At 39.5% G+C, this 26,779-nt stretch overlaps 1 protein-coding gene across 1 annotated transcript; it reads right to left on the reverse strand.

Moving 5' to 3' along the window:
- Window positions 1–634: 634 nt before the first annotated feature.
- Window positions 635–23,306, reverse strand: slc12a1 (solute carrier family 12 member 1; the record flags this gene model as incomplete). Its single annotated transcript, XM_084409199.1, has 26 exons — window positions 635–1,254; window positions 1,340–1,407; window positions 2,307–2,442; window positions 2,519–2,605; window positions 4,699–4,810; window positions 4,885–5,013; window positions 7,931–8,053; window positions 8,391–8,473; window positions 8,571–8,677; window positions 8,957–9,097; window positions 9,259–9,370; window positions 9,477–9,576; window positions 10,576–10,731; window positions 11,416–11,517; window positions 11,592–11,715; window positions 14,339–14,446; window positions 14,666–14,817; window positions 14,902–14,986; window positions 16,497–16,624; window positions 16,736–16,847; window positions 16,923–17,033; window positions 17,149–17,288; window positions 17,377–17,472; window positions 19,957–20,032; window positions 20,501–20,644; window positions 23,064–23,306. The coding sequence occupies 26 exons, from the start codon at window positions 23,304–23,306 to the stop codon at window positions 1,119–1,121; spliced, it is 3,111 nt and encodes a 1,036-aa protein (XP_084265325.1). The 3' UTR covers window positions 635–1,118.
- Window positions 23,307–26,779: the final 3,473 nt, after the last annotated feature.

The raw sequence follows: 26,779 nt of genomic DNA on the forward strand, positions 1-26,779 counted from the left end.
GACATAAAAAGTCGAAATTTGTCGCTTCACATACAAAATCATAATTATGAGATTAAAACATCTAATTTATGAGTTTGTCACAATTTCGACTTTTCATCTCATAATTATGACTAAGAAGTCATAATAAATGATTGAATCAGGCATTACACACACATAGTACAGTAACTCAAGGGGGAACCTGTCACGTTTCCGCCACAAAAACATGCTTTGGAAATTCATAATGACATAAAAAGTCGAAATTTGTCGAATGACATACAAAATCATAATTATGAGATTAAAACATCTGATTTATGAGTTTGTCACAATTTCGACTTTTCATCTCATAATTATGACTAAGAAGTCATAATAAATGATTGAATCAGGCATTACACACACATAGTACAGTAACTCAAGGGGGAACCTGTCACGTTTCCGCCACAAAAACATGCTTTGGAAATTCATAATGACATAAAAAGTCGAAATTTGTCGAATGACATACAAAATTATAATTATTACGAAGTCCTAATTATGAGATTAAAACGTCGAACTTATGAATTTCGACTTTTCATCAACTATGAAGTCATAATAAATTATTTAATCAGGCATATCACACAAACAGTACACTATCAATAATTGAGGCATTCAAATGGATTTTCCAAAACTTTATTTACTGTGAGAAAACATTTATGTAATTGAATTTGAATATATAACATGAAATCATTTCACACAATCTTTCCCAGTACCGCATAAATATAAATAGGATTAACAAGATAATATCATAATGGGCCGTCAGTGAACATATTTACAAACACGTGATACTTTCATTGATCATTCTGAATAATTTGTCACTAAAGTGCTTTTATACTGTTGACACAGATCTTTAACCACGCTTGTCCAGCAGGGCCAGGATAGGGCAGTTCTTTTAAATATGCAACAGCGTTTAAATCAGGAGCGTGCAGTTTATATCACATGCTAAATACTTTTTATTTAGCATTTTTAATGTGACTTTTATATAAAAATGTCTGATGAAATAATACGTCAAAAGAAATGATACACATACAATATGCATACTGCAGAAATAGCATGAGTAGTTGGGTAGTATGCTGTGTGTGTGTGTGTGTGTGTGTGTGTGTTATTGTTCATGAGTAGTAGGTCAACACACTCTGGTGGTTTCCACGGATCAGGAGAGTCGGCGGGAGATTCTTCGTGAGCGAGTCCAGCCAGGCCATGTACAGGTAATCTGAGACCGAGCCTTTACGGGCGATGGGCATGCTCCTGAAACACACACACACACACACACTGATCAGCGTACTGACACACACACACACACACACATGATACTGATGAGGATGTGACTTACACCACCACGAGTTTAGCTGCTCTCGAACTCTCCTGAAGAAGCTCGTTCAGACGCACCTGTCGGATCGTCTGTAGACGACAAAACACACACGCCCAGGTGACAAACACCTCATATTAAATGTGTTAAAAATGTACTTGAGTGTGTTTTTAGTACAATACAAATATACTATAATGCATGTTTAATACATTTAACAGCACATCTTCTGGGGACCTCAAGGGGGCGCTATTGTTTTTTTAAATATGCAAATAAATTAATAAACCAAATAATTATAATATTTATTAATTTATAATTAATTCAATACTTATTCATGTAGGGGTCCGTGGGAGAATCATGCATTCATTTGTTTGTTCATTTGGTTTTAGTAATTTGGTTATACGTGCTTGCTGTTGCTTTCTTACTCCTCGTCAGTGACCTGAAACTCCTCTGTGCGAGAGTCCTGCGTAACATGATGTTCTTCCTCAGTGTTTCTGTCTCGTTTTATGTCTAAACATTCTTAACTCAAGACACATTTACTGGAGAAGTGAAATGACTGGAGATATTAAGTCTCGTTTACTGAAAAATGTATTAAAATGAAGTGAGTTTGTGCTTTAAAACAAGAACTAATATCTGCCAATGCAGTCAGAAATATAATCTTGTTTTCGAATTAAGATTGCGTTGGCAGATATTAGTTCTTGTTTTAAAGCACAAACTCACTTCATTTTCATACATTTTTCAGTAAACAAGTCCTAATATCTCCAGTCTTCAGTAAATGCATCTTGATTTAAGAATGTTTCTATATTTGTGCTGGAAAACAAGACAGAAACACTGAGGAAGAACATCTGCATTTTGTATGTTAGTGTGCAGAAAAGGTCCATATCTCTCTGTTAATCTTCTTGCGAGCAACTCGAACACGTTGCAAAATCTCTCATCGTTACACAAAATCCCTAATAGCTTAAATTCCACTTAAAATGTGTGTGTGTGTGTCCACCTTCTCCTCGAAGCTGTCGAGCTCGTGGTCCGTGATCTTCCAGGGATGCTCCTTCCTCAGAGCTTCGGCCTGGGTCGTGTCCTTTGACCCCTCGTGCAGACGGAACGGCTCGATCATGTCCTGGAAGAGCTTCCAGCTGAACACACACCAGCGGTGAGCGAACGCAGACCAAACCAGGCTTTTAATTCATTGCGTGTGTCTTGCGTGCGTACCTCTCTACGCTGGGCCTGACGTTGAGGTCGGAGATCACCTGGATGTCGTCGCATTTGATCCTGAACTTCTTCATAAGCAGCTGCATTCTGGACGAGTTACAGTGGAAACACACGGGGGAAAGTTGCTGCCGTACATTTTTAAGTACAACCAACTTGGATGTTTAAGTAATTTCGACTTAAATTACATTGAACTGACTTTAAAAAATGAGTTGAATCTTGTATAACTTGTACAGAAAGTTGAAAATTGCTTAACTTATTTTGACGAGTTAAAGCGATGTAAAAACATATCGTCATAACTTGTCATAACTTATCGATCATATCATTTTTTCCAGTGTAGTCCATCTTTCAGTAGAAGCAGATCCACTGTGTCGTTCTACAGCTTCAGTGTCATGTGACTCCTGTTAATATCTTAGATGGCCGGTATATATAATATCACACTATTTAATTTAAGGCGAGACACGGCAGGCAAAAACGTCTGTAGATTTCTCATAAATTCAACAAAAGTTCGCGTTCTTAATCAACGTGCTGCTCCGCGATCTCTGCCGTCAGCCTGTCATCAGAAGCACCGTTAGGAAGCTCTCTCTGTTGTGTACAATCCTGTCGGATCCAAATATGGTCATTTCCTTTCTATCAGCAACCAATCGTGAAAGTAAAAGGGCTGAATGCGCAATCTCATTGGCTGATGAAAAATCTTTAAAGCCCGTTTTCTCAAAATGACTTTTCTCTCATACTCCAAGGACGAAATCTCCACTTCAGTAGCACCTATATACACCAAACTTTCCAGACTTGTACCTAGTTATATTATGAAGACATTTACAGAGGGATTTGTAAATATATTATTCCTAGCCTGATTTATATAACATTTTATTCCAAAAAACATGGCGAAAATAATTTTTTTAAGGCTATTGACAGTATTTTCTGATTTACAGGATAACAAAAGTAGATATCCATAAATCCCTCTGTAATTTTTTTCCCATCTAATATGTAAACACAAGGAAAAAATATTTTTTAACCTGGCTTTATCCAATACTCAGACATCGTTTTTTAAAATATATGCAAATTAGTGCATATTTGATTAGATATTGCCTGATTTGCATATTTAAACATTCAATTACAGAAAACTTGTAATACATTTTTTTCTCATCTTAATGTAGGTAATCAACTGGGAAAGTTTCATGGTGATATCTGCTAGTTAAAAAATTTACCCTATTCACCTGTAGTGTCTCGCCTTAAAAACAGTAAAACTTCATGCATAACAATTGTTAAAATGAAATTATTTAAAAAATATATTTTATTTATATTAAGATATATTTGTAATATTTTATTTCTGTTTCTATTTTTTACATTTTATTAATAAAATTTATATTTATTTTGCATAATATTTACTAGTGGTCGACCGATATCGATTATCTAATTTAAAGATGGTAAAAACACATGCATAATTGCTGAAATTAAATTTATATGTATTTTACTTAATATTTACTAAATTAGAAATAAATCATTTGAAAATCAATTATAATAACAAAATTTTACTTGAATTTTTTTGTTGTAAAATAAACACTTATATTTTAGATGGCAAATTATTAATTCTGTAATCTTATTCTAAAATCTTTCACAAAAAAAAAAAAACGACACATTGGGCAAACAGAGAAACTTATCGGCCAATGCCGACATATAGAAATGTTAAATATCGGTCAAGGCCGAAATATCGGTCGACCACTAATATTTACTACATTAGGAATAATTCATTTGAAAATGAAAATAAACTTAGACTTCAGACTGTGAACTAATGAAGACAAAGAATGGATGTCGTTGTCAACGCTTTCAAAATAAAAGTCCCACACAATTTCAAAATAAAAGTCGACATATTGGCCAAACAGAAAATTATCAGCCGATGCGATAATTAAAAAATGCCAAATATGGGCCGATATATCGGTCGACCACTAATATTCACTAAATTAGAAATAATTCATTTGCAAATGAAAATATAAAAAAAAAAACGTAGACTTCAGACAGTGAACTAATGAAGATAAAGAATGCATTGCATTCTCAACGCTTTCAAAATAAAAGTCCCACACAATTTCAAAATAAAAGTCGACACATCGGCCAAACATAGGAACTTATCAGCCGATGCGATAATTAAAAAATGGCAAATATGGGTGGAGCACTAGCTGACATACTCGTCTTTGTCCTGTTGGATGCGTTCGGGCTGCCCGGCGATGAAGATTCTGAGTTTGCAGTCTTTCCACTTCTTCCGTGTGGTCAGAATGTGAGGCAGGAGCAGTGTGAGACCTGCGCACGAACAACACACACCGTCACACTTTACACCTCGCAGAACAGAAGAGCATGCCAGGGTTCCTGCTCACCTCCGTCATCAAACAGCCACCACACGTCGATCGTCCCTTTGCCCTGTTTCTTCTTGAACTGACTGCTGGCGTCCACCAGACGCTGGTTCATCTTCGCCAGGTCTGACGTGCGAGGAACATCCAGAGAAACTGAAGAGGAGGACACACACACACACACACACACACAGCTTTATAGTGTTTCAGTGCAGCTTCACAGATCAATGATGCAAACCTCATCAAATATGAAACAAATTCCAATTCTGCTTAAAGCAATAGTGGCGTTATAGTTACAGAATATATTTGGTGTTAATATTTATAATTAACAAATCAGAATTTCATTGCAAAAGATAAAATTCAAATCGAGTAGCTTTTTTTTTCTTTACAATTAAATGAACTTATCTGAGCCGCTCTTTAAATGATTTCAACCAGCTGGTGCTGAGATGTCCAAAACCTTTAGTTTTCATTTGAAATAATATTGACTTTTGCTCAAAACATGCCCTGTGTATCTTAAAGGGTTAGTTCACCCAAAAATGAAAATTCTGTCAGTAATTACTCACCCTCATGTTGTTCCAACCATGTAAGTCTTTCGTTCATCTTCGGAACACAAATTAAGATATTTTTGATGAAATCTGACAGAATTTTGACTCCTCCATAGGCTTCCAGTGTGACCGAAACTCACCGGCCCAGAATAGTTATTAAAACATCGTTAAAATAGTCCAAGTAACTACAGTGGCACTACATTAAGTTTATCATGCGACGAGAATACTTTTTGTGCACAAAAACAAACAAAAATAACGACTTTATTCCACTTTTCATTTCCTTCTCTCTGGGCCTCGTAGTGTGTTTGCGCTGCGCGTCTGTGTTGCACGTCATCACGCAACACACACATGACCGGCGTCGGCCAATAGTGAGCCTACGTGGTGACGTGTAACACAGACGCGCTGCGCAAAAACACTACGCGAACCAACTAGAGGTCGAGAGAGAAGGAAATGAATAGTGGAATAAAGTCGTTATTTTTGTTTGTTTTTGCGCACAAAAAGTATTCTCGTCGCTTGATATTCTTAAGATTGAGCCACTGGAGTCACTTGGACTATATTAACGATCTCTTTAATAACTATTCTGGGCCAGCAAGTTTCGGTCACACTGGAAGCCTATGGAGGAGTGAAACATGGCTCAGATTTCATCAAAAATATCTTAATTTGTGTTCCGAAGATGAACGAAGGTCTTACGCGGTTGGAACAACATGAGGGTGAGTAATTACTGACAGAATTAAAAATTTTGGGTGAACTAACCCTTTAATAATTAATGCCACTTGCTGATATGCATGTATATATTTAAGAAATATTTGCATATATATATATATACGTTTAACAGACACATAATTTATATTTAAATATAAATATTTTATATATATACACAACTAATTTTTCTTAAATATAAACATGTATGTGTGTGTATTTATATATACAAAATATTATATATATATTCAAACTTTTATTCTGCATGTGATGAATCGTTGCCCAGCACTAGTTAAAGCACTGGCTGTCTGTGGATTATTAGGCGGCTGATTTCAGACATCGGCACAAAAGACCGACAAATTAGGGTTTAATGAGGCGTTAGGAATACGAGCGCCTGCCAAACGTCATGTGGATGCGCTTGCAGAAGGCCTCGAGCACAGGCCTGATGTGTTCATTTGATGGGCAAAATTTAGATTGTTGTCTTGTTTCCAGTCCAAATATCAAACATTTCTTAAATCAAGAAGCATTTACTAAAGTAGTCAAATGATATAAGATTTTAAGTCTTGTCTTCTGGGTAAATTAATCAAAATTAAGTGAGTTTTTGCTTAAAACAAGCACAATTATCTGCCAATGGGGTCAGAAAAATAATCTTGTTTCTGTTTGAATTAAGATGTTATTCTTTTCTTTACCCACTGGCAGATCATTGCTTATCCTTCAGGTGAGACACTACAGGTGAATAGGGTAACATTTTAAAATAATAGATATCACCATGAAACTTCCTCAGTTGATTACTTACACAAGTATATAAAAAATGTATTACAAGTTTTAGAGATTTGTATGTTTAATTATGCAACTTAGGCATTATCTCATTAAATATGCACGATTTTGCATATATTTTCGGTAGATAGATCTGAACATATGATAAAGCCAGGTGCAAAATTCTTTTTTCATTCTGTTTACACAATAATATTCAGAGGGATTTCAGGATATATGCTTTCATTATCTAGGAAATCTAAATATTCTGTCCATAGCCTTAAAAAAATCGATTTTCGCCATATTTTTTGGATTAAAATGTCACATAAATCAGGCCAGGAATGATTTATTAACAAATCCCTCTGAACATATCTTCAGAATACTGCTAAGTGTGTAACTGGAGAGTGTGGTGTACATAGGCTGAGATGTTTGTACTGGAGAATGACAAAACACTCATTTTGAGAAACCGGCAGTTAAAGAGTTAAATCGCTCTAAATGAGATTTCGTCGTTAGCTTTAAATCCCCCTTTGGACATTCACGATTGGTCACTGATAGGAAGGAAATGGCCATATTTGGACATTCACGATTGGTCACTGATAGGAAGGAAATGGCCATATTTGGGCTAGCGTTGTGCAGGAGACTCAGAGCTTTACAGCGACACCGGTCACGACAGACTTCAGTGAACAGACGGAGCTCGGCGTGTCCCGCTGGAATGATAACTCTTCCTGGTAAATACGGGAGAAACTTACAGCCGCAAGTAAACAAAATGTAATAAAATCAACATCTTAATGTATATTTCAACGTTTTCTTTATAGCAGCTTGAAAGAACACATGCTGAAGGAGTAAACTAGCCCAAACTCTCAGAACTGATCGATGTTTTGCCTGCCGTGTCTCGACTTAAGCATCAACTCACATAATTTTGATTAATTCCCCCGGAAAACAGGACATAATAATGTCATTTCACTCATCTAGTAAATGCTTCTTGATTTAAGAATGTTTAGATGTTTGGACTGGAAACCGGACAGCAGTACTGAGTAAGGAAAGCGTGTGTTTGCAGTGAGAGATGCGTGTGGTACCGCTGCGGGTCAGCTCCGTCGTGGAGGTTTTCTTGGTTCTGTTGAAGAACCCTTGAGGCGGCTGGAAGTCGTTCTCCTCCATCTCCAGCGCCTGCTGCTCCATGACCAGACGCTCCATCTCCTCTGACAGGTACATGAAACAACATCACATACTCATCTTTCCAGTCACATGCGTTTATGATATCACATTAACACAGGACTCCCGCACGCGTCCCTGAAATCCCTGACAGTTTGTGAATCGGAAAAATTAAATTCAAGGCCCTGGAAAGTTCTTGAAAATAAACACACACAGATCCAGACCCTTGAAAGTGCTGGAATTTATTTTCTGAGTGTTGAGTGTTAGTGTCTGGATCTGTCACATGATCACACACACACTGTTGAGTGTTAGCGTCTGGATCTGTCACATGATCACACACACACTGTTGAGTGTTAGCGTCTGGTGAGTCTGAGTTAGCTGTACCTTCTGCTTTGAGGATGTGAGAGATGTCCATCCCCTGATTGATCCTCAGTATCACCGTCCCGTGCTCAAAGTCAAAGGCATCACTGCGGGAGAAGAGACCCTCGTGTGAGAGCGACACACACACACACACACACACACACACACAGACAAACAGGTGATTCAGGTGTTTGAGACACTCACTGTAGAATCCCGGTGTAGCTTTGGACTTCCTGTGGTTTAGTGGTTCTCCAATCACGCTTGAACCCCATCATCACTGTATTCGGCTTCATTCTGCCGAGTCCTGACGCCTACACACATGCACACACACACACACACACATGTACGCGCACACACATGCACACACACGTTTGTTTCACTATATTATTAAGGACATTGCATAGACATTTTCTATGGCCTTATCGAACCCTCCCCTAAACCTGCCCATCACAGAAACACTAGATTTAAATGTGTGTGTGTGTGTGTGTGTGTGTGTGTGTGTGTGTGTGTGTGAGAGTGTGTGTGTGTGTGTGTGTGTGTGTGAGAGTGTGCGTGTGTGTGTGTGTGTGTGTGTGTGTGGTCAGTCTGACCTGCAGCAGTGTTGCTGCTCCGTCTCGCAGGTTCTCGCTGGCGACCGGTGTGTAGAAAGCTTTACGCTTCTGCTTGTGCAGCCACAGCTGGTTCTGCTGAGAGACGGCACTGATGTCCTGCAGACTCTTGTCACGGGGACCCTGAAACACACACACACACACACACACGGGTTTAGCTTCATAAAGACATGATCCGCTGCCTTAAAAACAGAATCCTGTAGGAAACGCTGATGTGTGTGTGACAGGGTGTGTGACACAAACACAGATTTATTCGTGTTTGTCTAGACAGGAACGCCACTCACCAAGAACACCTCACAGGTCAGACACAACCCATAGTTCTTAGTGAGTGAGTGAGCCACGTCGAGCAGCGCCGGTCTGGTTCTGGGCGATCCGGTCATCACGAGACACTTGGGTCTGCAGGACACACACACACACACACACACACACACACACAGGACAGCAGCAGTGAGACTCTGAGATCATCTGCATGTATCATCCGTGTGTGTGGACCTGCGCGCACCTGAAGTTCTTGATGTGGTCGTCCACACTGGATAAGGTCAGAGCGTTGTTCACGGCGTTTATGAACGTCACGGCTTGAGTGGACGAACCCCAGTTCACATCTGGCAGATCAGGAGACACCAGCGTCTATAACCTCTCTTTATGTGTTTACATCACAGGAGGGACTTACACTGCCGTTCACAAGTTCTGGATCGGTTTAATGTTTTTAAAAGAGTCTCTTCTGCTCTTCAAGGCTGCGTTTATTTGATTAAAAAAACTAATATTGTGAAATATGATTATAATGTAAATCATCTGTTTTCCATGTGAATATACAGTAAAGTGTAATTTATTCCTGTGATCAAAGCTGATGTTCAGCATCATTACTCCAGTCTTCAGTGTCACATGATCCTTCACAAATCACTCTAATATGATGATTTGATGCTCAACAAACACTTATGATTATTATCAGTGTTGAAAACAGTTGTTTACATTTTTATTTCAGGATTCTTTGATGAATAGAAATAGAACAGCTTTATCAGGAATAGAAGCTTTTGTAACATTAAACGCTTCCGTTCAAAAGTTTGGGGTCAGTAAGAGTTTTTATTTCATTTTTTGGGGGAAATAAATAAAATAAATCAATACTTTTATTCATCAAGGATTAATTAAACTGATCAAAAGTGACAGTAAAGACATTTATAATGTTAGAAAATAATATATTTCAGATAAATGCTGTTCTTTAGAACTTTCTATTCATCAAAGAATCCTGAAAATAAATTCTACTCAATTGTTTTCAACACTGATAATAATCATAAATGTTTCTTGAGCATCAAATCATCATATTAGAGTGATTTCTGAAGGATCATGTGACACTGAAGACTGGAGTAATGATGCTGAACATTCAGCTTTGATCGCAGGAATAAATTACACTTTACTGTATATTCACATAGAAAACAGATATTTTAAATTGTAATAATATTTCACAATATTACTGTTTGTTTTGTATTTTTAATCAAATAAACGCAGCCTTGGTGAGCAGAAGAGACTCTTTTAAAAACATGAATGATCTCACCGATCCAGAGCTGTTGAAGGGCAGTGTGTGTTCAGGGATATCTGCGTCTCACCTGGCTTCTTCACAGTGACGTAAATGTAGAGGAAGAACTCGATGCCGTACGTGACCAGTGCCGCCCACCAGTTAATCACGAACATCACGGCACAGCAAAGCACGGCTCCGAACAGAGACAGCCACATGTTGTAGTACTTATAGGCCGGCCTCCAGCCTGCACACACACCTCAGGGGTTTACACAGTTCACTGAGGCAATACACTTCCTTTGGTGAGTGAATGTTGGTTTAAGAATGTTTAGATACTGTAGGGAAGCAGGATAGACCGGCCATCTTATATCGATATATATGTAAACTTTAATGTTATCGTTGTCGGCCTGATAAGAACATTTGCCCGATGTATTAAAGCCGATAAATGACGGATTATTGTCTTCATATTCGCACTGTTCAACATGATGGTTTTAAAGTGCTTGAAATATGATTAGAATCACTTCAAAAAAGGAAAATACGGTTCAGTGCGACACAAGTCTGTCATATCGGCTACATAAAATCATAATGAGAACATTATAATTGTGTGTTTGGAATGTGGATTTTAATTTTGAGACTTATGTTTTTCTAATCAGGCCCTCAGAAATGACATAAAAATTTGGATTTAGATTCATCAGCCGATATATGTGTCGTTATCGGCCTGCAAATATAACGAATTATTGGCCAAAATGTTTATATCAATGCGTCTCTAGATATTTGTACTGGAAAACAAGACAATATTATTGAAAAAAACATAATTTTTTGCAGGGCTCACTGGGTTGTGGAAGAGTGTGTGTGTGTGTGTGTGTGTGTGTGTGTGTGTGTGTGTGTGTGTGTGTGTGTGTGTGTGTGTGTGTGTGAGACTGGACAGGACCTGGGGATTTGGCGTATGAGGCGTGGAAGCAGGAGTAGTTGATGAGGGCGTATGAAGCCAGGAAGAAGTTGGAGATGACGGGAGCGATGGTGTTGAGCTCAGCTGAGAAACAAACATCCACCGTTACATCATCACTTCTGTCACATGAAGCCCTTTAATCACCGGTATACACTCACCGATGAGGATGAACGCGACAGCGATGACGAAGGTCAGGAGGTATCCTCTGATTGGCTCGTTGTTTTTCCCGTGACCTTTGGCGAAGAACTTGAGGGCCGTGTAGATGTTGTCTTTGCACAGAGCCTGAGTCGACACAGATTCACTTTAAAATCCACATTAGGCAAGAAAAAAGTAGAATAAAGGCCCGTTCATGCCAAGGACGATAACTATGATAAAGATATCGGGCCCTATCTCGCACCAGCGCTATTGACTTTGTACAGCGACGCATGTCTCATTCCTGTTTTGCACCCGACGCACAGCGGACTTTTCCCTCCACAGACGCACGTCGGTAAACTAGGGAATGAACTTGCGCTCCCGGGGGCGGTTCAGCGAAAAGAGGAGGTGTGTTCCGGCGCAAACGTTCCCTGGTGCTATTTTGCAGTTTCAGAAAACAATTCCACCACAGACCAGGAGAAACCTCGTCTAAAGTCAGTGGCGCGTTCAGATGCTATTTTAAGGGCGCATGCTTGGCCATAATGTAGCTTGTGCACAACACACACACACTGTGCTTCTCTCATCTACACAGACGCAGCAGTTCACATTTTTGCAAATCATATATTATATACAAGGAAAAATATTCCACACGAAGGAAATCATTGTGGTGTCCATGAAGATGTGAAAAAATAGGCATAAATCTAGCTTACACATTTACCCAAATTATCATACGCCTGTTTAACCGAAGCTAATCTGGGTGTGTTTCTCCATCCACAATGTCACTTCTCTGTGTTTTACGGCCCTGACGAGAACGCCGGTCTCCTCGGCTGTGAACCGCTCCTGGCAAATCCGCCGTTATAATAGCAATCCGCCATGGAACAAGCGCACCTGCTCTTAAAGGGAATGTGAGATGATGCTCTGATTGGTTTATTTCACGTTACGCCCAAACCACACCTATGAGTAATGAAGCGTCTTCAGACCAACACATTTTAGATTTGCGTCGGGCGCAAGAGTCATTTATCCCGCCGGTATAATAGATCCGCCCACAAAGTTACTTGCGTTTCGCACTTGATACTTGCGCTTCAGATCGTTAAAATAGGGCCCATCGTTCTAAATGTAAAAGAATAGCAGAGTCCACACTGCAATTAAAACGAAGATAGTTAGAATCACTCTCAAAATTACTTATTCCAGCAGATGAACGATAAAACATTGATAGCCAATCAGAATCCATCTTGCATTAGAAAACTCAAGCATTTAAAGCAGCAGACGACAAAACTATAGCGTGCGTATAATCAACAGAATGATATATCATCCGCTGGTGTGGACGCTAATGTAGTTATGGTTATAGTTATCATTCTCGGTGTGAAAATTAAGCGTGTTGTTTATGTGTCTATGTGGTGTTTTTAATCTGCTTTAACACAAAGCATGTGTAAGTTCATAAGTCGACACCATTGCTGAGTATTTCCTCCTTAAAACTGCAGTGAACCAAAGACAGTCTCAAACACACGCTTTGAAATCGCTGGTGTTTCTGACGTCACAAACTACCTTGTAACCAATCAGATCAACGTGTGATCGTCAACCAGTGGATCTCTGAGCTGAGTGAGTGAGTGGAGGCGGGGCTCATTTGCATATTCATAGAACCGCACACACTAAATTAAGCAAGGGTGTCGAGTTACATTCAAGATATTTTACGGCATGAAGGAAAAAAAAACATTTAAATATGTAATTTTGGTGATGAAAGATGAGTTTTAAGGGATAGAATGATTGACTACAGGGGGACTTTACGGCTACATCTACTTTAGTCTGGATGACATTTGAAAATGCGTCTTTAACTCTACATTTTGGCCTTGTGTCCACACCAAGATGGCTTTTATGTCTCTCCAAAGTGGACACGTTTAAAAATTGTAGTTTGGAATGTAAAAACTGAAGTATTTGAAAACAATGACACGTTTAGTCATATGAAGCATATTTACCGATGCTTGTCTGTTTATACTGGCATGTGCAATTTACTTTCATAAATAAGTTACTTGGTACAACTTTCATATTACATTCCTGCAAAGATGACAGAAAATGAGAGATTTTTAAGAGCTTCTTTACGACATCATCCAGTCTTTTACTGTTTACTGTGTTTTATATAGTATATTGTAAGATCGTCCTATAAATGTCTGTAACTGATCAGGCATATATTGGGTTTAAAGTTTGCATGAACTGAAAGTTGTGCTGTTCTTTTCTCCTCTATTGTGTCGTATATACGAGTGAACACTTCTGGAACAAGAACAAATGTAGGCGGGGGCTTGATTGTGTCCGTGGGGGATTGATTGGATGGTTGTGGTTTGCTATTGGTGGATCTCCTGTGAGTGACAGGTTGCCCCGCCCTCGTCATCAGAAAAGAGAAGAGATGCTGCTGTTATTCTGATTCAAGATTCCTCATCCTTTGGAAGTGCATCGACATGAACAACACGACCCAAACTCTTCCAGTCTCAGATAGACTACAGTGTTTGAGGGCGGGGCTAAGAGACGCTGCTCAGCCAATCAAGACCACAGGTGTGCATTATGCAAATTAGTCACAAATCTGCATATTTTCAGCAGGAAGTGAATTACTGACGACTTGTTTCAGTTCAGAATCACTTCTTTCTTTTAGGAAACAAAAACTCATTTTTATGCACTTTGAAACTTTGCAGACCTTTTACATTCATAAACAGCTTTAATACACACTACATGACAGGTAATATCCCAAAAAGGCACTTTAAATAGTGTGTGTGTGATCTCTGACCTGGAAGACTTTGGGCGCGCTCACTAGAGACGCAAGAGCTGAGGAGAGCGTGGCCGAAAACGTTCCTGCCGTGATGAGCGGTCCAAACCCAGACACTAGAGTCATCACCTACACAAACACACCGGTGAGTCTCACTCTTAAAGGGATAGTTCACCCAAAAATGAAAATTAGCCCATGGTTGTATTGGGCTGAAAGAAGAATGTCATATTCACCTAGGATGGGTTCAGGGTGAGTAAATCATGGGCTAATTTTCATTTTTGGGTGAACTATCAACACACTCTTGAACTGTATTTCTGATTTATTCCCTCAGATGTTTATGACTCTCACCTGGAAGTTGTTCATGAGGCCGTAGTTGCATTTGCTGGTCTGGCAGATTGAGAAGTCGTAGCCCATATCACAAGCCGAAGAGAAGTTGCAACTCGAACCCACTGGAAGAGTGTCGTTGCGGTTCCCCGTCGCGTCTCGAACGACCGTGACGGCTGTCGGGAATCAGTGCAATCGCTGGGTTAGACGTCCAGACTGAGACTGGAGAGAGCAATTTCAAATGTGCGTTCGGGACTCACAAACAACCAGTGCGACGGCCAGGTAGGTTATTCCTGTGATGAAGATGGCCAGCAGCGTTCCTTTGGGAAGGGCAGCCTGAGGATCCTGGGAAATCAGAGGCAACCGTGTGTGAAAATATGAATTTGAATTTATTGAAAGGACAGCCCTTTGACATGTTACATCTCATTTTCAAGGGGGTCCCAATAAGACATACAGGGCCCTATCTTGCACCAGCGCAATTGACTTTGTACACGACGCATATTTCATTCCTATTTTGCACCCGCTCACAGCAGACTTTTCCCTCCACAGACGCACGTCTGTAAATTAGGGAATGAACTTGCGCTCCCGGGGGCGGTTCAGCAGAAAGAGGAAGCGTGTTCCGGCGCAAACGTTCCCTGGTGCAGTTTTGCAGTTTCAGAAAACAATTCCTCCACAGACCAGGAGAAACCTCGTCTAAAGTCAGTGGCGTTCAGATGCTATTTTAAGGGCGCATGCTTGGCCATAATGTAGCGTGTGCACAACATACACACTTTGCTTCTCTCATCTACACAGACGCAGCAGTTTTCATTTTTAGAAAACCATACATTATTACAAGGAAAAATATTAATACACGAGGGAAATCATTGTTGTGTCCATGAAAAAAGGAGGCATAAATCTAGCTTACACATTTACCCAAATTATTATACGCCTGTTTAACCGAAGCTAATCTGTGTGTGTTTCTCCATCCCCAATGTCACTTCTCTGTGTTTTACGGCCCTGACGAGAACGTCGGTCTCCTCGGCTGTGAAACGCTCCTGGCGTGCGTCTGGCAAATCCGCCGTTATAATAGCAAGCCGCCATGGAACAAGCACGCCTGCTCTTAAAGGGAATGTGAGATGACGCTCTGATTGGTTTATTTCACGTTACTCCCAAACCACACCTATGAGTAATGAAGCGTCTTCAGACCAACACATTTTAGATTTGCGTCGGAGAGTCATTTATCCCGCCGGTATAATAGCAACAGCGCCCGAGATCCGCCCACAAAGTTACTTGCGTTTCGCGCTTGATACTTGCGTTTCAGATCGTTAAAATAGGGCCCACAAACTACAATACTAAATACAGAATTTTTTTTTTTAAACCAGCATCTGATATAACGGATGCATGATACATCAGCCACCATATCGGTATCGGCCGATATATGTTCATTTTTAATGTTATCGGCCCTATAAGAAAATTTGCCCGATATATTAAAGCCAATACAATTTCCTCCAGCTGAGACGCTTCAGATGCGCACTGTTCAACATGATGGTTTTAAAGTGCTTGAAATATGATTGAAATCACTTCAAAAATAAGAAAGTACATTAAAGTGCAACATGTGCAAGTCTGTCATATCGGCTGCATAAAATTATAATGAAAACATTATAATTGTGTGTTTGGGACGTGGCTTTTAATGGTGAGACTTCTGCTTTTGCAATCAGGCTCTCACAAAATATATAAAAATTCGAATTTAGATTTATCGGCCAATATATCGGTTATCAGCTCTTAAATATAAATAGTTATCGGCATTGGCCAAATCATTTTCATATCGGTGCATCCCTGATTTCATATTATAACTGTACCAGACACTCGCTCTTACTTTCAGATCTCCGGAGATGTTGGCTCCAGCCAGGATCCCAGTGGCTGCTGGGAAAAAGATGGCAAACACAGAGAAGAACGTTTCTCCATCCCGGAACTCCGGTAGAAAGTTTTCCTTTGCGATGGACTCTGTTTCAGAAAGAGTTAGACTGATACTTTAGGCCTCAGATGGGGACTGTTTATTCCTAACATTTCATGCACTAATGGCATCGTGTCTTGCATGACGCTCCTCTGTCTCACCTTTATAGTTGAAGAAGCCTTTGGACCGCTTGTCTAGTGTGGAGGGAATCACTGTTCCCACAAATACGTTGCCAATGGCCAACAGCAGGATCACCAACAGAGCGACCTGAGCCTATAGAGAGAGTGAAGGTTCTTTAACTCCCATCAGGCCAACCAAAAACTCAATCCCAGCATGCATCTGGCTTACCTTTGCCTCCCACTCCATCCCGGCCACAGTGATGCCCATCAGCAGAACCACCGTTATACAGCCGATGATCCTGATGTCATTCATTGGATCCATTATAAGGGCGTTATTTTCCTGTAAAGAGCAGATATTCGTGTCCATAAACATCCATATGGATTGGTTTTGCATCCAAACACAACCAGCTGGTGACCATGTGACATGAAGCACTGTCAGTTTGGTGGGTTTGTACCTTGAGTATCTCCACCACAGTTTCAGCAAACCCAACGACATACATGGCCACGGCCACAGCATTGGCGAACGCAAAGATCAGACCGATGGATCCTCCAAACTCAGGGCCCAAACTGCGGGAAATCAGGTAATACGCTCCGCCTAAAGCACACACACACACACACACACACACACTCGTCAGCTCAAGACTGGACTCTGCTGTTTCTCAGTTAAAGTGTTGAAGCTTTACCTCCTCGCACCACACCGTTGGTACAGATCGCTGACATGGACAGACACGTGACGCTGGTCACCACTATGCTCAGCAACACAACCACTATTCCCAGACCTGGAACACACACACATTTTGTCAGGTATCTTGAAATAATAACTTTTTATTCCTGATATGTGATCATTTGATAGGACTGCACTACATTGCAAGTTTTCCAGTATAAATATCGAAACATTCTTAAATCAAAATACATGTACTGGAGAAGCAAAAATGCATCATAATTAACAGAATTTAAGCTCAAAATAAGAACAAATATTGACTAATGCGATCAGAAAAATAAACTTATTTCAAAGGGAAAATGAGAATTTTTCTAACCCAATTGGCAGATATTTGTTCTTGTTTTAAGCTCAAACTCACTTCATTTTGATGCATTCTGCTGATTTAAGAATGTTTTGATATTTTGTGCTGGAAAACCAGACAAAAATACTGAAAAAAACATCATTTTTCACATCCTGAATAGATCAGATGACACATTTCAGTGGATAATGACTTAAATGAACAGATATTTGTTCTTGTTTTAAGCTCAAACTGGCTTTATTTTGCTGATTTAAGAATGTTTTGATATTTGTACTGGAAAACAAGACAGAAATACTGAGAAAGAACAAAATGTGATTTTCTTGTTTTCCAGTACAAATATCAAAAACATTCTTAAATCAAAATACATGTACTGGAGAAGCAAAAATGCATCACAATTAAGAGAGTTTAAGCTCAAAACAAGAACAAATATCCCACAATGGGGTCAGAAAAATAAACGTAATTAAAAGGGACTCCGTTGGCAGATGTTTGTTCTTGTTTTAAGCTCAAACTCACTTCATTTCAATGCATTTTTTCAGAAAACAAGACTTAATTTTGCTGATTTAAGAATGTTTAGATATTTGTGCTGGAAAACAAGACAAAAATACTGAGAAAGAACATCATGAATAGATCAGATGACACATTTCGGTGGATAACAACTTAAATGAACAGATATTTGTTCTTGTTTTAAGCTCAAACTCACTTAATTTTGACTTAATTTTGCTGATTTAAGAATGTTTAGATATTTGTGCTGGAAAACAAGACAAAAATACTGAGAAAGAACATCATGAATAGATCAGATGACACATTTCAGTGGATAACGACTTAAATTAATCTTAAATCTGTTTCTTGTGTGTTCCACAGAGAAAGCCATATGGGTTTGGAAAGAAGTGCTGGTGAGTAAATGACTGAACTATTGCTCACATTTCCACAAACACACATACGTTAGTTTGACTATATCAGTGAGCTCATCTCATAAACTCAGATTGTATTTCCATCCGGTTCCAAAGATTTTCAATCTCCTAACCCGACGTGTGTTATCTGTGTGTGTGTGTGTGTGTGTGTGTGTGTGTTTGTTCAGCGCTATAATGGGATCATTGAGGACTAAAAGCGCTCATGGCCCGCAGTCTCTCACACCTCATAAAACACGTAACGGCGGTGAGTTTCTGATGGGCTGTAATGTGTTTGGCCTGAAGCTGGAGGTGTCCGACTGGAACTGAACTTCTCAGAACCGGCAGAACTTTCACAGAAACTCAAACCTCTTCTGCGCTGTTAGTCACGCATCATTAAACTCCAGCGGTGACCTTCACAAATACTAAGTAAGAAAAGCATTTTTTGCAGTGAGCAAACATTAGAACGTTAGAACGTTAGTTACGAGTGTTCTCTGAACGTTAGTTATGAGTGTTCTCTGAACGTTAGTTATGAGTGTTCTCTGAACGTTAGTTATGAGTGTTCTCTGAACGTTCTGAAACAAGGAGCAACATTAAATAACGTCTGAGGAACGTCCAACTGAAATGTTTCAGAAGAAGGAACAATGTTTTTGTGCTAACGGTTTTAAACACTGTTAAAAAATAAAAATGCTTTTCTTACTTAGTATTTTTGTCTTGTTTCCAGTCCAAATATCTAAACATTCTTAAATCAAGAAACATTTACTAGAGAAGTAAAATGACATAAGAAATAAAAGCGAAATAAAAACAGGCAAAATGATCTGCCAATGGGGTGAGAAACATAATCTTAATTCAAATGGAAAACAAGATTATTTTTCTCACCCCATTTCTTCCCCCAATCTTGTTTCCGCCACAAAAAAAAGAAAAAAAAAGGTAATTGTGACTTTTTGTCTCACAATTCTGACTTTTTGTCTCACAATTGCATGTTTATATCTCGCAGTTCTGACTTAATAACACGCAATTGTGAGATAAAAAGTCAGAATTGTGAGACAAAAAGTCACAATTATCTTTTAAAATGTTCTATTCTGTGGCGGAAACAAGCTTCCATATATAATTTTGCTTGTTTTAAGCAAAAACTCACTTTTTTCACTCAATTTGGACTGGAAACAAGACAAAAATACTGAGTAAGAAAAGCATTTTTTGCAGTGAAGACCAAATAACTTTGAACTAACGTTCCGTTAGCGTTACTGGAAGAGCGCTCTGGGAATATCCGGGATGTCCTTGAACTTGATGACTCGTTGAGTGTGTTTTCTGTGCTGAATGTAAGTGTGTTCAGGGAAGGTTTGTAAACACATCTCACCTATTCCTGCTTGTCCGAACACCCAGGACAGCCGGATGAACAGCATGACACCCCAGATGTTCAGCATGCATCTCACCTGCAGACACAACCGTACCATCAGACACATGATCAGACACAGACCGAACCAAATGTCGTTTCTAGGGCTGCACAATATATAGAAATTATTGAAACATCGCAAATGTATATATCGTGATATGCGTATCGCAGCGGCTTGCAATAACTGGAGTCATGAACAAAAGACAGAGAGAAGATCACTCACTCTCGGCTGAGTAACTTTAGTAGCTTTAATAAGAGTCAGGATATATGTAATTCATACAGTGAAAACTAAGCAGTGTTTTATTTTTACACTGTCAGAAGTTTAGGGATGTTTTCTCGTCACAAAAAGAATGTGAAACACGCATGTGTCGGTTATATAATAAAAGATAATTTAAGTTTATTTTACACACTTTAAGCATTATCCTATCGAATATCGCATTATGTAATTATATGTAATGAATCTCCCTGTTCTTCCGTATCGTGCAGCGCTGGCCGTCCCTCCACTCACCAGAACTCCTTTGATCCAGCCGAACTTCACCACTCCTCCGCTGTCTTTCTCCTCCAGCGGGACGACCGACTCCACGTCTCCCAGCGTCGACCCGTCCGCTTCTTCTCCGTCCTCGGCCGGACTGGGAAGATTAAGGCCTCCATTCTGACCATAAAAAGATAAGAAGATAAAATCACACACTTCTGGGTAGTTGACACGCTAACCTGAGCTTTTTACACACTCTTTTATAGTCAAACCAACATGTATTCAGACACCTTTAATATTTTACACATTATTCGCTATAGTTTAGAAAACGGTAATAAAATATGAGCAGAACTCAGTTGATATTTGACTGGTTTTGTCCGTCCTTCTGTTAGACTGTCTCACACATGAATTATGTTGAATATCTGTCAGCTGTTAAATTTAACTACACAATTAGATAATACCAGTTTAGCTCAACCAATCACCAAGCAATGCTTCATTGTGTTCAGTCTGTGTGTAAAAAGAGCATTAGCAATTAAAGAAAACACACTTCAGCAAAACATGATCAGCTCAAAGTGTCCCAATCATGTGTATAAATGTCACTGGTAGTCTCTGTATGAAGAATATTTGGGTATAATATCTCACAGTTTACTTTATTTTGCTCTCCTCACTTACATAACTGAACTATAGTGTCCTGATCACACTAGTGGAACAATATAAAACATTATATTAGTACTTGTACTTTTTACTTGTACTTTAGTCCTGCAAAACTTGGCAGATGTTCTTGTTTTAAGCACAAACTCACTTCATTTTGATCATAAAACAAGACTTAATATCTTCAGTCATTTCGCTTCTCCAGTAAATGCATCTTGATTGAAGAATGTTCCTATATTTGCATAATTTGGATGTTCTGTGTCTCGAGGGAGTGATTTACTCTGTGACTCAGAGGAGAAACGCTTCAGATGCTCATAGAAACTCAGTCGAAGAGTGACTTTGCTGTGCTCGTTTTCCTCGTTTGCTTCTTGCATTAGAAAGTTTGAGCAAGTGAATTGGAAACATTCTGCAGATAAGTTTCTCTGGCGTCAGGACTGCGTGCTTTCTGGATCAGCGTAAACTTTTTAGCCCTTGTTTGCATTAATTAGCCCGTTTATGGCCCGCGGATCAATGCATCAGCCACTGGAGATCGTTACTCATAAACCAAGTGCTTTTCTCTCAGGCTTTCTCATTAGGGGGGGTATTGATCCTCGTCTGCGACACACACTCCACACACACACCGCTGGGGTCCAAACCCTGAGTCATGAATCATGTTATTAAAATATCATCCGTGAGCATTTTTTCATCATTTATATTGTTAATTTAACCCATTTTTACATGTTTTATAAAGGTTTTTATAAAGTTATGAACAAACGTTCTTCCAGTAACGTTAATATAACGTTCGTTCAGAGTTATTTGGTCTTTAATAATGTTTTCAAAATGTTAGCTCAAAACATTATTTATGCAATGTCTTTTTCTGAAACGGTTTAGTTGGATGTTCCTCTAACATTTTTTTTACGTTTTAAAAGTAAAGTTTCCCATAATGTTCTTAAACACTGCAAAAAAAATGCTTTTCTTATTCAGTATTTTTGTCTTGTTTTCAGTCCAAATGTCAAAAAATTCTTAAATCAAGATGCATTTACTAGAGAAATGATGACATAAGAAATTATAACTTGTTTTCTGGGGAGAAAAAAAGAACCAAGAAAAATGATCTGCCAATGGAGAAGAAAAATAATCTTAATTCTAATGAAAAACAAGAAAAAAAAATCTTAATTCTAATGAAAAACAAGAAAAAAAAATCTTAATTCTAATGGAAACCAAGAAAAAAAAAATCTTAATTCAAATGGAAAACCAGATTAAATAGAAAATATAGAAAAATAATCTTGTTTTCCATTTGAATTAAGATTTTTTTTCTTACTCCAGATCATTTTGCTTGATTTTTCCCCCAGAAAACAAGAAATAATTTCTTATGACATTTTACTTCTCTAGTAAATGCTTCTTGATTTAAGAATTTTTTATATTTGGACTAGAAACAAGACAAAAATACTAAGTAAAAAAAAAAAAAAAATTGCAGATAATGTGTGAAAATAAAGGTTTCGAAAAGGGGTTTCGTCATAGAAGAACCATTTTTTTCTTAGTTTGAAGATAAACGTTAAAGGTTACGTTCTGGAGAGTGTGTAAGTGTGTGTTGCGTTCACCTTCTGGAAGACCTGTGGAGTGTGTGGAGTGTGTGTTGCGTTCACCTTCTGGATGAACGTGATTTCACCAAGTACCACATGTTCCTGGATCAACATCAACATCTTTGATGATCCTGGAACAACTTTCCAATCAACCAATCAGATTTGAGGGTCAAGTTTACAGTTTATGTCAAGTTTAGGCTTAGACCCAGGGTGAGATGGTTCAACATCAGTGTTATTCGCCTATCATTTCCTTCTGGTTTTAGGAAAGTTATGGGTGGGGTTAGGCTTAGGGGTAAGGACTACATTTTGGGACAAAATATGTTGATCCAGGAACATGTCTTACTTGGCAAAATCACAGTGTGTGTGTGTGTAGTGTGTGTTGCGTTCACCTTCTGGAAGACCTGGTGCAGCTCCTTCAGGGACGGCCGGGACACTCGGGTCCCGCTGATGCTCGCGGCGTTCCGGTAGAAGTCGGCGTTCGGGACCCGGTCCAGAGTGTCGTGTCCAAACGCACTGGCGACTGACGCTCGAACCGCCCGCCGCTCGCCGCTCCGGAAGCCGTTGCTGCAGAACGACGTCTCCTCGTACTGAGGAGGATCATCTTTAGATCTCGCAAACCCAGGATTCTCCATCAAGCCACACAGAATGCTGCACATAAAGTGTGTGTGTGTGTGTGCAGCTCGCTATATAGTTCACAGGTGGATCCTGATTGGTTGGGAAAGTGTTCTCGCTCCATCAAAGGCGAAGCGCTTAAAAATTAACATGGATATTATTAGAGACGGCTTTATGATTTATGAGTGTTTTAATGTTTATGATGTGTGTGTGTGTGTGTGTGGAGGTGTGATGGCTGGTCATGTGAAGTGTGTGTGTGTGTTAATGAGGTTAATGTAAAGCCAGTAACTCGCTCGGGGCGCTTCTGACACATTACACACACACTTCCTTATTGCCCGTGACTCATGGGTTGTGTGATGTTGTGTAATGTTGAGACTGTCTGGTTTGACTTTGGAAAGGTTTCGCTCCTGTGGGATTAATAGGAGAGTTCGCTGAGTGACCTCTGATTGGCTGAAGGTGATGTGGGCGTGGGCGTTTGCCCTCTGACCCTGAGCTGTGGATTTTAGGCCGTTCATGTGTTTGACTCCATCAATCGAGTGTTTTGCTTTTTCTGTCCTTTTTCTGTGAGTGTGTGTGTGTGTGTGTGTGTGTGTGTGTGTGTGTGTGTGTGTGTGCAGCCAAAGGATTCGCTTTTATTTGCCAACTGTCTGGAAGTAGTTTGCCATCAATATGATTATAAACAGCCATCGCCATTATGCATTTACAACCCATTTTATTTGATGCATTTCTGGATTTTGAAATTGCATTGCATTTTCATTTTGGCCGATAACCGATAATTCTTGAAAGCCGATAACCGATATTTTGGCCAATAAATCTAAATCTAAATTTATATATAATTTTTGAGAGCCTGATTACAAAAACAAGTCTTTACAAAAATAATCCATTATTCATCAGCTTTAATATATCAGATCAATTTTTCTTATCGGGCCGATAACGCTGACATTAAAAATGAACATATATCGGCCGATACTGATGCGGTGGCCGATCTATCCTGCATCTCTACCCTCAGAAGATCAACCAGAATCCAGGACCTTAAAGGTGCAGTGTGTGATCTTTAGCACTAGTGGTGAGGTTGTGAATTGCACCCAACAGAAGTTACGGTGGCCGACAGGAAGTGATGTCGTCGTCTGAGACAGCAGAGAGTCGCCAGTTAAACAATGAGGTTTCTTTACAAAGATAAATTCAGAAATTAGGTTTACTTAGTTATTCAGTAAAACAACGTTATTGCGAATATTATTGTCACTTGTTCATCATTGTGTCAGTGTTTTATCCGCTGACTTTAGCTAGCTTCTTTACACGAAGAACAACATAGTGACGAAACGCGTTTGTCCGTTCAGGGCCACCGTAGAAACAAGCCGATGTAAGCGGACCCGCGGTGTGTGTAGAGAGAAATGCCTCATTCTAAGCTAATAAACATTCTGGTCTTTATACACCACTGAAAACATAGTTATGTTTATGATATTGCATTTCTGTCAACAGATCCTCCTAAATATTACACACTGCACCTTTAAGAAACACTGTATTCTGATCTTTGCACTTGAATAAGTTGTAAATCTCAACAAATGATCTATCATGAAGTTATTTGGAAATGCAGGATCGTTTGCATAATGATTATTGCTCAGAGGAAAGAGGAAAATTCAAGCTCTGAGTTTTTAACTACGGCTCCAAAAGGCGTCACACGATTCACACCAAACTTTCTCAACATGACACAATATTAAAGATACTAAATTGCGAACAAGTATTAAATATCTTGAACGGTGTTGCCATGAAGAGGAATTAAAGTAATGACAAAATATGGAATAGCGGGAAAGCCTTTCAAATATTCTATTAACGCGTGCCTGAAGCTCTTGCCTGAAATACTCCTCGTTGTAATGTCTCTCAGCCATCTCTCTTTCTACAGTCTTTCTTTACATCTCTCTCTCACTCACTCTCTCTCCTCCCCCTTCATGATGACACGCACCCTGCTGCTGATTGGCTCACTCTCTCTCCTCCCCCTTCATGATGACACGCACCCTGCTGCTGATTGGCTCACTTTCTCTCCTCCCCCTTCATGATGACACGCACCCTGCTGCTGACTGGCTCACTCTCTCTCCTCCCCCTTCATGAGTGGACACGCCCCCTGCTGCTGATTGGCTCACTTTCTCTCCTCCCCCTTCATGATGACACGCACCCTGCTGCTGATTGGCTCACTTTCTCTCCTCCCCCTTCATGATGACACGCACCCTGCTGCTGACTGGCTCACTCTCTCTCCTCCCCCTTCATGAGTGGACACACCCCCTACTGCTGATTGGCTCACTCTCTCTCCTCCCCCTTCATGAGTGGACACACCCCCTACTGCTGATTGGCTCACTCTCTCTCCTCCCCCTTCATGATGACACTCCAAAAGGCGTCATACGATTCACACCAAACTTTCTCAACATGACACAATATTAAAGATACTAAATTGCGAACAAGTATTAAATATCTTCAACGGTGTTGCCATGACGAGGGATTAAAATATGGAAACTGGAAGAGTGTCATATCTTGTAAATAATAAATTATACACCATTTCTATAAATAATAATTAAAAAAATTAAAAAATTTTTTTATATAATTAATGCATTATGTGCAAGTTAAAAATAGACAGATATTATTAGGTAGTATTAGAAAATAGTATTAGGCCTATTTTTAAATAGAGAAAATATGGAAGAAATACTTCTGGAACCAGCGCCATGAATTTACAAGGTAAATAAAGTGAATTTTGATTTCATGTTTTAGGAAATAAACTGACAGCAAAAGGAAGGTCCATAATTGTTTTATTCCAGCAGATGAATAAACACAGACCATCTTCAGCATCAGAGAAACACAGTGGTCTTCATCTTCGTCATCCTCACACACACACACACTCACACACACACACACAGATGATTCCATGAGATATATGCTACCGTCGCTAAATGAAGGCACAGAATCCAGTCCGAGTAACAGTAAGGCAGATTCACAGCACTAGAACATGAGATGAGCTACGCTTTCATCGGTGCATCACTCGGATCCGGCTCGCGGTTCTCTGCTGTTGTCATGGTGACACACCCTTCTGTCACGCAAACAAACGAGGTGTCATGACTTCAGACATTACATTCAAGGATTTTCCCTCTCAAAGTCTCTGCGGTTTCGTATCTGTGTGCAGATGTTTTCGTAGGCAGTACGTGAAGAGAGAGCGATTGCAAATATGTGCTAGAAACACAAAAGTCGAGACGATGTCTTCAATGCTTTAAGATTTCACAGCTTCTCAGACACAGCAGGTTATCTGAGTTCGGTCGGCCTCAGAGATGCAGATCACAGTAAACAGGAGAGCTAGGCCAGAGACGTACTTCAGTGCTAAACGGACGGACAGCATGAATGAAAGGGTTTACATCCTCACACATGTGCCATCTTGTTTTCTTTTTAGTTCAAGTCTTTTCTCCTCTTCCCTGAGATGCCCAGTGGCTAGATGATGTGACGACATAAAAAAAAA

This window comes from Rutilus rutilus (genome assembly GCF_951802725.1).
Source record: "Rutilus rutilus genome assembly, chromosome: 5".
In the NCBI taxonomy this organism is placed as follows: domain Eukaryota; kingdom Metazoa; phylum Chordata; class Actinopteri; order Cypriniformes; family Leuciscidae; genus Rutilus; species Rutilus rutilus.